Source organism: Phalaenopsis equestris, unplaced genomic scaffold (assembly GCF_001263595.1).
Source record: "Phalaenopsis equestris unplaced genomic scaffold, ASM126359v1 Scaffold000251, whole genome shotgun sequence".
NCBI lineage: Eukaryota > Viridiplantae > Streptophyta > Magnoliopsida > Asparagales > Orchidaceae > Phalaenopsis > Phalaenopsis equestris.
The window spans coordinates 2,339,327-2,351,057 of record NW_018164693.1 but is presented as its reverse complement, the minus strand read 5'-3'; the positions used below and the strand labels follow the sequence as shown (position 1 = coordinate 2,351,057).

The following is an 11,731-nucleotide window of genomic DNA, read 5'->3' as shown; positions in this document are numbered from 1 at the left end:
AAAACCGACATTACCTTGCTGAAGTCATGATAACCTAATCGAACAAATCATAGTGTAGCCTAACAACACACTTGCATATGTAAAATACCTAAAAATCCTATAACAATCTCGTCGAAGAAGAAACAAAAATATAATTTTACATTTTGCATGTTACTTTTATAAATAAAAAAGATCATTTTTATGAGAAATGAATAATAGATATCATATTTTACCATTCAGTTATTTTTGTTTCTCTCTCTATCTTATTTCTAAGTTCTAATTTTTGCATTGTGATTCAACTTTCAAGAAGCCAAAATATGTTAATTTACATATCTAACACTCAAACACTCTAAATTTTTAAAATACTCAAATCCAGCACTCGGTCTCTTCCGACCGACTTCTCCATTATGCATCTCCACTGTCCGCCGCCGACTTATTCTCCTCCGCTGACATCGGCGCCGCCGCCGCCGCCTTTGGTTTCCGGCTGGCCACCGCCTCCCTACTCTGGCACATACTACAACCCCTCCTCCCGCAGCCTCCAGCAGCAGGAGAGATTATTGCGTGGCATCTCTGCATGCGGTGTCCGATCCTGGCCGTAGATCACGGTGATCTACGGTCATGATTATTTCCCTTTTTTTAATAAAAAAAAAATAGGTGGGGCCCACCGAAATACATCGGTACCGTAGATCAGGTGATCTACGGTCCGGATCTGGCACCGCACGCAAGCTGCGTGCGGTAGCCAATCCGTATGGAATAATTTTTCCAGCAGCAGTGGGGGCCGGAACTCATACTAAAATTTAAGAATTTAGGGTGCTTGATGTTTAAATATAAAATTTTTAATGCTAGACTTGTAAATAAATTTTTTATGGATGCTATGTATGAAAATCTCCTGAAAAGAAAATATCGGCGACAGATTGATTTGACGTCTGCGCACTCAACGACAGCAAAGCAATATTCATTCTCTTCCTTTTTCGATTTGTATCCCATGCAACTTGCGTTTCCGTCGCTGTCCATATCCAAAATTAAATTAAAAACGACCACCTTTTCATAATTAATCACCCCCATACAAATAAACCTAGCGGCGGCTGCCCCCTGCCGCCGCCTTCTCCATTCCTCTCTCCCTCCCAAAATGCCCTCATATCTACCAAACTTATCTCTCTCTTCCCGTTTCCTCATACCTCTGCTTATCGTCGTCTTCCTCGTCATCTTCCACCTTCATTCCTCCCCTAAACTCTCTTCACTGACACCCTCTATCACTCCCAACGTCGGCGGTGGAGCTTCCACGGACGCTCGCAGTCTTTTCCTCTCGTTCTCCGCCTCCGCAAACTCCTCCATCTCCTCCCACCTACGCGCCCTCACCCGCGAACCCCACCTTGCCGGAACTCCCTCCGCCGCCGCTGCAGCTGATTACGTGCACAACCATCTCAAGCTCGCCGGTCTGGAAACCCTAACTCGAAACTATTCGGTTTCCCTTTCCTACCCAGCCGACGCCACACTTTCCATCCTCCTCAACGGAACCCTAGTTAAGACTCTTTCTCTATCTGAGCCCGCCGATCCCGCTGCCCGCGTCGTCGCACCTTACCACAGCTACTCCCCCTCTGGTTCAGCGCTCGCGCCAGCGGTATACGCCAACCTTGGCCGCGATGAGGATTATCTTGTCCTCGATCGCCTTTCGGTCGACGTCCGTGGATGTGTAGTGGTGTTGCGGAGGGGCGGCGGATCCAGAGGGGCCATTGTGGTGGCGGCTGCTGCGAGGGGGGCTAAGGCTGTGCTCATGTTTGGGAAAGGTGTTGGTGGAGGAGTGGAGAGGGGCACCGTTCTTCTTGGTGGCCCTGGCGATCCGCTTACTCCTGGCTGGGCGGCCAACGCAACAGCAGAGAGGCTTACGCTGGAGGATGGAGAGGTGAGGAAAAGGTTCCCGAAGATACCATCAATGCCTGTGCCGACAGTTACTGCAGTGCAGATTCTGGGTGCAATTGGTGGCCCACCGGCGCCTCCGGAGTGGAAGGCTGAGATGTCGGCGGTGGTGGGCGTTGGTGGGGGGTCTACAATGGTCAACTTTACATATCAGGTAAATTTATTCTCTGGTTAAAGTTATGATGCTGGCTGTCCAGTTTTTTTATTCCAATTTCGTAGGTTAGGTGAGTGCCGAAGATGTGGATGGGAGGGAATAGAGCCATTCATGGCGGCTTTGAAAATTTTCAAGGAACTGCTTTTTTGGCGTGTTCTCCTGTCATGGTAAATGAATAGCTTTTACACATGTAAAGCAAATATGAATCTTTTGTTGGCCTAAATTTCGGTGGGGTGGCCCGGTTGGGCCATACTTGACAGTGATGGAGCCTCGGACATAAACATTCCAAGTGCATGGATTCCGGATTTAGTAAAGATTTTTTTGCATTCCACGTGTTGGTGTTCCTCTTATAATGGGTTGGTTTTGCATCTTCCAGGAATGATAGTTTGGCATAATTTCTATGTTTTGCAGTGTTTTGGTGATCGAAGTAGATGTATAAAGAACATTAAAATCAAGAAAGATTTACATACTTCTCACTAAAATCCCATGTATTATATATCTGACATCTAAACTTTGGTTTTTTAGGTACATGTCACCTTACCTATGAATGAAAAGGTGACATATCACCATTAGAAGTTAAAATGGTGGTATTTTTCATGTAATATGAAGGATTTTGGCAGTATTGTTATGGTGATTCCCAATTATATGAACTAAGACAAAGCCACGTTTATAAGGAGGTTTAAATAGCTAATGGACACAACGATCATTTGGCTATTTAAAAGTGTTTAGCCGGTCATCTTGTGTGGGTCATTGGTTTATATATTCGTAATGATGTATATGAGTTGAGAGGGTTAAGGGAGAGAAATTCTGAGAGCAAGGTGAGGAATCAAGAAAGTTTGTATTGAGATCAAGATCGATAGAGAGCTTGAAACCAAGAAATCTTGTATCGAGATCAAGATCGATAGAGAGCTTGAGGAGATTGGTTTGTTTTTGATTTTGTGACGTGTAATCTTCAAGATTGTCTTAGTGAATTGTTTCTTAGTTCCCTCTCGTGGATGTAGGTTCTATGGACTGAACCACATAAATTCTCGGTGTTCTTGTTTGCACATCTTTTTTGTGGTTTTTTTCTTTCCCCGTTTTCGTTTTGTTGTTCTGCGGTTTTCTCTTGCTGTCCTGCAGCTTTCTTGGCAATAGATTTCACAACAATTTGCGTTCTAGCCACAACAATGAGATATGCTAAGTTTGACATCGAAAAATTCACTGAAAAGAATGATTTCGGCATGTGGAGAGTCAAGATGAGAGCTCTATTGGTGCAACAAGGAGTCACAGAAGCATTGCAGGGGCCTGCGACATTGCCGAACGAGATGCCCAAGAGAGAAAATACAACATCCTAGACAAAGCACATAGTGTGATAATCTTGAGTTTGGGTGAAAAGGCTCTAAGGGAAGTGTCAAGGAAGACGACGGTTTAGGCGCTCTGGGCTAAACTTGAACTGCTCTATATGACGAAATCCTTGGCTAATAGACTCTCCTTGAAACAACGCCTGTACTCTTTCAAGATGCACGAAGATAAATCTGTCTCAAAGCAGATTGATGAGTTTAACAAGTTCATAGATGATCTTGAAAATATCGACGTCAAGATGAATGACGAGGACAAAACACTGTTGTTGTTAAACTCCATTCCATAGAGTTACGAGCACTTAAAAGATGCAATGCTATCTGAAAGGGTGCAAATAATTTTCATTAGAAGAGGTTCAATCGCTGATTAAAGTCAAAGAGCTTCAAAGGAAACATGACAATGAGAAAATCAGCGGAGATGGTCTTAACATTAGAGGAAAATCGAACAAGGATTTAAGAAACAGTCAGAACAAATCAAGATCGAGACAAGGAAAGAAGAGCGAAAATTAGTTTTCAAAATGAGTCTTTCAAATGTTACCATTGACACAAGAAAGGTCACTTCAAGAAAAACTGTCCTGACAGGAAGAAAAAATATAAAGAAAAGCCAAAAGAATCAGGAGAAGCAAGTGTAGTCTCTGATGACTACGATTCAACTGATACTTTGGTAATTACTAAGTTTGAATCAAACAAGGAGTGGATTCTTGATTCAGACTGCTCCTTCCATATGTGTCCTTATAAAGATTCGTTTGAGACACTCCAACTGGTTATTTCATTTTTGTTTCTCTTATTTGACTGCGCTAATGGTTTTCAGCATACCACTGGTTGTTTTATTTGCTTTTGTAATGCACTTTGCATGTGAAGCAGTCATTACAATAATGCCATGGTAAAATGATTGATGATATGGTTTTCTTGTGCCTTCGCAATCTTACCCTTGAACTGGATTGTACTACTCCTGAAACATTGCTTTTGTCATAGTCTACTGGTTTTGAAAATTTTCATCTTTAGATGGAATTTCCACCTATTAATGATGCTTTTACTCTTAAGGAAGACAGGAAATTGGCAGAGATCCAAAATATTGTTTCTATCATAAAGGGGTGTGAGGAACCTGACCGCTATGTTATTCTCGGCAACCATAGAGATGCGTGGACATATGGTGCTGTGGACCCTAACAGTGGTACAGCTGTTCTCCTTAATCTTGCCAGTCGTTTTGGTGCTCTGCTACGCTCGGGATGGAGGCCTAAGAGGACTATCATTCTATGTAGTTGGGATGCAGAGGAGTTTGGAATGGTGAGAAAGTAAAGCAATTATTTTAACTGTTGAGCACATTTCCACTGAATAGTTGAAAAACTTATTTGTTGTCAATCTTATTGCGTGCTACTGTATTGGCATTAATAATGGGAATTCAAAATTTAATGTGGATTATGTTATAACATAATATTTCTATCTAGTTTTGTTTTCTTCTAGATTGCTATTAGCTTGCAATGTTCTGGTCTGTATCTTTTATGTTATATTTCTTAGGAGCAGTGGTTAGTAGTAGTTTGCAATCAATAGTTGCTGGTGCCCAAAAATTTGAAGTATTTTTAGGGAATAGGGGCAAGTAATGGATTGGAATAATAAGTTACTGGTTCTCGCTATCTAAGTACAGATTTCATTATCATCATTGGCGTTATGGGCCTTGTGACTGATATTTATGGTTTGAATATTGAATTTTCTTTCTTTATTTTCCTTTCATTCCTTTTGAAGGCATTGCATTTGTCATTGGTTGCAGATTAGCTAGAGCTTATTAAACTTTTAACTATGTTTTATGGCTTATTCCTTTCACTAAGGAGTCCTTTCACTTTGGCAGCTTATCTCTCTGTCAAATGCTCATGAACATTGAAAAAATGAGTACTGAAATGTGCAGACTTCTATTTTTGGACTTGCAAAATTGTGGTTTATTTTTCTTTATGATCTCAGCTTTTTTGTGTTGCTATATGTATGTGTATATGAATATTTGTATATTATTAGGGTATTGGATCCTTTTTTTGGGCTTTCTGCTCAGTGAAAGTTCTTGTAGAAGTTTGCACTGCAATATTTTTCATTTAATTTAGTAATTATGTTATGCTTGTTGTGTTTTCAGATTGGGTCTACTGAGTGGGTGGAGCAAAACCTGGGAATTTTAGAATCGAAGGCAGTAGTCTATCTAAATTTGGACTGTGCAGTTCAAGGTCCTGGCTTCTATCCCAGTGCATCCCCTCAACTGGACGAGCTTTTGATTGAAATCATGAAACAGGTGTGGAATAATTTGGCCACTTTTGCCTGCCATGACTTGCTTTATCATTAAGAAAAGCTTATCTTCAAAGTTCTACATGGTTCGTTGTTTAGGCTTGTTGTTAAGGAAAATAAAGAGAGATCCTTTTATAATGGTATAGAAACTCTTTCACGAGCTCTTGTTTTTTTTATGGATGCGATATTGGTTTTTTTATTCAGGTGGCAGACCCAAGCTCTGATGGCATGAGCGTATATCAAACTTGGGAAGCTAATAATGGAGGAATAAGTAAGGTTAATACATTTTTATTTTCTTTGAATTTTTTTTCATGAGTGATATACAATATTTGTTGTTTTTTTTAGGAAGGAGTTCAGTTAAAATCTAGTTCGTGCAAAACTGTAACTTATGTATAGATTTAATTTCAATGCTTTCAGTTTATTAGGAAATTTTGATTTTTTATTTATTTATTTTATTAGTTAAAATTTATTTTAAGCTTAAATTTGAATTACTGGTTTAGGATTTAGTTTAGACAGTTTTGCATTTTAAAATTAAACATTTGATCTTTATCAATGCTTTCAGTTTATTAGGAAATTTTGATATTTTATTTATTTATTTTATTAGTTAAAATTTCTTTTAAGCTTGAATTTGAATTACTGGTTTAGGATTTAGTTTAGACAGTTTTGCATTTTAAAATTAAACATTTGATCTTATTTCTTGTGCTTGTAACCTATTTATATAAAAGATATTAATGATTTATAATTGATTATGATTAAATAAACTGAATCTACTCAATCAAGATATTTTATGAACTTCACCCCGAATGGAATCTGACTGTCTTCTCTAGCCCTTTGGGCCCCTCTCTCCTAATACTTGACTGCTCCCTTTTTGTTTTCATCTTCTAGATCATTTATTATCTAAGCTGAAATCTCATCCATTCAATTCGATTCTTTGACACAAACCCAATTGTGTTTTTGTTCCATTGTCGATCTTTGTAGTATGCGAGGTCACAACCATCCTACAATCTCACCGAGTGCAAGGGCTTCGTTACAACGTCTATGCACGCCACTGACTTAGACATCTCATATTCAACATCATTGTGCTCCACTAGTTGTTTGTGTAGACATCTCATGTACAACATCATTTGGATCATTTATATCTGTTCATTATTACATCCAACTCCAAGCGTGCATACTCAATTCACTCGAGAGCATGCAGATTATCGCCTGACAACTTCTCCTGTGTCCTCTTTATACAGCACAATCATAGCTACTCTGGATTTTGCCACTGCAAGTCTCCTTAAATGATTTTTTCCTTCCAAATACTTCGCCTTAGCCATTTCAATCGTTAACATTTAACAATCTCTGTATCTCAGTTAAATCTTGTAACTCACTCCTCTTGAGCCATCCGTCTCCAATCGATTAAATCTAATGACAGCGGAATTTCTTCCCTAGGAGATCACATAACTGGATCTTTCTCTGCTGGGTGCCAGTACCGCAGCCCTTTTGGGATCCATATATAGGATTTATTTAATTAGAATCAGGGTTGATTTATTTCTTGGTATGGTAAGCTGTTAGAACCTGATTTTATACAATTTTGCGATGGTTATATTATTTGGAGATATGTCTCTGTTTTTTCTCGTTTGGAGTGTTGCAATCTCGTTCTCTTGCTAGTGGTATGCTTGTAGCTTGTTTCAAGAAGTGGTGGTGGTTCTCTTTAGGCATCCGAGTCTCGCCGATATTGCTTCCTGCTGCCTTCCTCTTGGATAGCAGCAGGCAAAATTGTTTCCTCTTCCATTCTTCAATAATTTCTCATCTTCTCTACTTCATGCCATTCTACAACATTTCTCTGCTAGATTCATTCCTCAAACACCTAGGAATCTAGAACAGTGATGTCAGCATGTAATTGTGGGAAAGTCTGAATTTCCTCATATAAGTAAAATGTTATTTTTGGAAAATCAGTGTGCTCGAGGCTTGCTATAGAAAATATTTCTGGTTGATCATTGCTCATATAGTATTGTATAACTAGTTAATCAGCATGTTATTATTTGAAGTAATTCCATCTTTCTTCTTTTTTTTTTAATTGCTTCTTCAGATTGAGAGACTCTCTAGAGCTGACTCAGATTTCACTGCATTTTTGCATCATGCTGGAGTTCCTGCTACAGATATTTATTTCGGTGAAGGTATTTCAAGCTGAAGGGGAGATGGAACTATATGCTTCTTTGTTAATGATCATTAGTAATACTCTAATTTCGGGCATGCAAAGACTAAATCTTTTATCAATGACGGTCTAATAATTACCCTACTTTATCTAGCTATATATCATTTCAACTCGAAGCTTGCCTGCTAATAGTTGCTGCAATGGTATTTTGGTTCCGATGATTGTTGTATATGACCTAGGAAGACTTGGGCTTATTGTATTAAAAATGATCTTAATTTACTAGAACTAAATGAAAATATGACACTAAATAGGATGCACAATGGAGAGGATTAATGTAGCCGACCCCACATAGTGGGATTAAGGCTTTGTTGTTGTTGTTGTTGTTGTATATGTTAACTGAATTTGGCGTCTTGCACTGATATCAGACATCAGCTAAAAATTTTCTTAGGCCAGGAAATTTTTTTGTAAAGATAGGAACTAATAAGTTAATCAGGCTGTTAAACTGAAGAAATCTTGATGTAAACATAAATTTACATTGTGGTACGAAATATGACCTATTATGTGTCAAATGTTTGGGATATTACGTAATACAGAGATTTACTTTCTGGTTGCATTAGTAAATTTATCATCAATTTGACAAATCTAAAGTGATTTGTTTATCTTTAAATGAACATATCAAGCTTCTTTTATCTGTTTTTAGGATTAGCTTTTCAGCCTATCTATTTTTATTTTATCACACAGATTTTCATGTACTAGCTGTTCGGAATTCCACCAGAAAAATGTTTGAAAGGAATTAGTTCGTGGATGATAATTTGCTATTAATCTATAAACGGTAATATTTGAGCCACAGTTTAATTTAGATTCTTTCTAGTTTTCAGTCTGCATCCTGATATTTCTTCCCCGCTTAACTTATTTAAGATTTAATTAATCACACTTTATTTGAATTTAGTTGAGCAAGCATTCAACTTATCGCTTCTATTGCATGTCAGATTTAGTATGTTGTCCAGGAGCTTTGCTTCTATTAGTTAAAAATAAATCTTGTATTGTTAAGTCTTCCATCTAAATCATGCCACCATTGTAGTAAACTATGCATTGCTTATATGATTGTTACCCCAAGTTTTCATGATAGTGCATTTATTGACTTGATTGTATCGTTGAACATGTAGTTGTCATATGATAAAGATTGTATCATGTTATTTTTGTTCCAGACTACCCTTTCTACCATACATCACTAGACACATATGAGTGGATGGAGAAACATGGAGATCCTTCATTTCTTTATCATGTTGCTGGTAAGTTTACTTGCGTTTATTTTGTGATTGTTGAGTTATATGTCAATCTTTCTATTTCTTTTTTAATAAAAAGCGGTGAAAACTCTTGGAGGTTAAATAAATAATAATTGACACTTATAAGGGATCATCAAATCAAATTTTGTTTCCCATTCGTCCACGATTATGCTATGTGACAAATACGTGCTATTACTAATCCGTTATTACTAACACGTGAATCTGAATCAATACAATATTCTTTTTGTCTGCGTCGAGATCTGTTTTGCGAAATGTCTAATCTAGATTGAATACATTATCTTTTTAAGATGATCCTTATTTCATGAATGTTGGTCTGTTAAAACTTCTTTTTTTTAGAGGTAAATTGGTTTAGCATGGTTTTGGACCCCATGGTAGCCCGCTCTAATTAATGTAGGATAGAATGAAGAGCTAGCACAGAATGCGAAACTAACTCTAGAAATATGTTATGCAAAGTTGTGATGACAATAAGTGCAAGTATACATTGAAATTTATGTTCTTCCCAAACGATGATTTCAACTAAAGATTTGTGCTACACTAAGTGAAGAATCAACTATATGCAAAACAATTGAAAACATACTTCTAAGAGACCATGTAATATTGTTCGTCTGATTAGGACTTCTGACGAACATTGTCATCACGAAAGGGATTAGTCATCTATTCCTTGTTTATATATAATGTCTTTAATATTGAAATTTGGTATTTATGCAACTATTTGGACATATTGTAAAAAATAATGACTCTTATGCTAGGAGATCATTATTTGTATATAAGAAATTATCGCTTTGTTCCTATTTTTTTCCATCTCTTTGAGTTTCTCATTTCTCCTTCCACCTCATTTCTCTTTACCATCAAAGTTCAACCTTTGAAAATCTTTAGTAAGGTTGATGATTGTCTGGAAAGCTGTGGCAAGTTGTCAAGCTTATTGTAGAAAATGAATGGCCCTATCTTTAATTTTCACTTATAAGAGGTGGGGCTGTAAAGTTGTTTGGATGGATGTGGCTTAGCATGATTGTGATTATGGAGCAATTAGTTGGGCGTAGCTATGATGATGTACCCAAGAGTTTAGATGGTCAGAGCATGATGGTTTAGGACAAGATTTTTGCAGTGCGAAGAACACAATATAAATGAAAGGTGTGTTTGTGTAAGCTTTATCATGAAATGCTGTGAGCATCGCAACAAGTGCGAGAGATGCATGTCATCATTGCAATGAAGCAAGATAAGCATTTTTAAGCTGAGGTGGGGTAGGAGAGGTGGTTTTGTACAGTGAACTCCAGCATGACACACGAGCCGGCGACGGATGCATGAGAGTGAGGTGAAGTATGGTGGGAGGTAAGAGTTGTTAGTACGCAATGGTTGCATGCATGGCAGACAAAGTTGCGAAATCACGAGTTGGGATTTGAGTGATATCAAAATTTGGTGTAGCCAGGAAGATAAATAGAGATGGATGCTAGGGAAGAATAAGAATGGAGAGAAGAAAGTAGAGGAAACAGAGCCATAAAGTCTTGAGAGAAAGGTAATTAAGAATTGAGTTTTAGTTTATTGGTCCAATTGCTGCACATACCACTCATTACAAAAAAGTCTAAATAAACTAAAAAATACCTAAATGCTAAATTCTAATATTTCCTAAAACTAAATCATTAGTAAAGCATGAAAACAACTAATCTTTTGTGTTCTTGATGCTTAGTCTTGCATCATCTACCCTACAATAAATGCTCTTGCATCCTCATACACTTGATTACCAATGTTATGCCGCATGCACTTGCTTGCAGACCAGTCCTTTGTGCCACAACATCCCGCACTTACTCTTGTATGTAAAGTCATTTGTGCTTGTTCTACACTGATACATTGCCTCGTGTCCACATCCTCACATTAATCACCCGTCTTGCAATGCTCTCTCACCCTATCGATAACTCAGCTCTTTTTCGTTTTCTCATGATTTGTGCTTGTCCAATAATCATCTTTGCCCGTTGTTTTCATCAATGAAAAACCTACTTTTGCCAATTGTTTATACCATCTACCATCATTTACTGTCAACTGCTGACAAAGCAACTTGATATTATTATGAAAATTATATTGCATGGAGGGGATTGAACCTGTAACTTTTGATGAAAAATTGTAATACCAACACCTAAGACCATAACCGGCATTGGAGGATTTGTTGAATGGGCTCTGATGGCTCTTTAACACCTATACTTATAGCTCCTGTTGCGTATGCATTTTAAATAAGAATATTTTTTTTAAGAAAAAAAAAACTTAAATTATAAAAAATGGACCTTTGAAAAAAAGAGAAAGTTATATGTAAATAAATTTTCCTGAACTTGGACGACCAAACATTGGAGTAGAGCAACCTTCTCCAAAACATCATTATTTACTTGTATGATATGGCTATCTCAAATTAAAATAGGCTACCATCCATATTGTTTAGATGCGAGTGTTGACCTCAATTTTCGTGAGGTCTAGTATTTCTCGTAGGAGTTAGGATCTAGCCTTAGGGGTCTTCCTGCGACTATCTTAGAACCTTAGAAGTGGTGCCCGCCTCGTTTTAGTTCGACCTATTTCCGTCCTCTTTTGGAGGTTTCGCGTGTGCGGTATCGACTTCTAACACTTAGAAGGATGAAACCGACATGAGGAA

The 11,731-nt window shown here is 37.7% G+C and overlaps 1 protein-coding gene across 4 annotated transcripts in view; it reads left to right on the top strand.

Moving 5' to 3' along the window:
- Window positions 1-953: 953 nt before the first annotated feature.
- Window positions 954-11,731, top strand: part of LOC110024265 (probable glutamate carboxypeptidase VP8) — an 18,657-nt gene continuing 7,879 nt past the window's right edge. For 2 of the 4 annotated variants that reach the window (XM_020724141.1, XM_020724142.1), the window contains exons 1-6: window positions 954-2,050; window positions 4,432-4,674; window positions 5,507-5,659; window positions 5,857-5,928; window positions 7,727-7,814; window positions 9,001-9,084. In XM_020724141.1, the coding sequence (XP_020579800.1) occupies window positions 1,109-2,050; window positions 4,432-4,674; window positions 5,507-5,659; window positions 5,857-5,928; window positions 7,727-7,814; window positions 9,001-9,084 (1,582 nt within the window). In that variant the 5' untranslated portion in view covers window positions 954-1,108. The remainder of the gene's footprint in view (window positions 2,051-4,431; window positions 4,675-5,506; window positions 5,660-5,856; window positions 5,929-7,726; window positions 7,815-9,000; window positions 9,085-11,731) is intronic. The other 2 variants (XM_020724139.1, XM_020724140.1) reach the window with 2 other exon arrangements.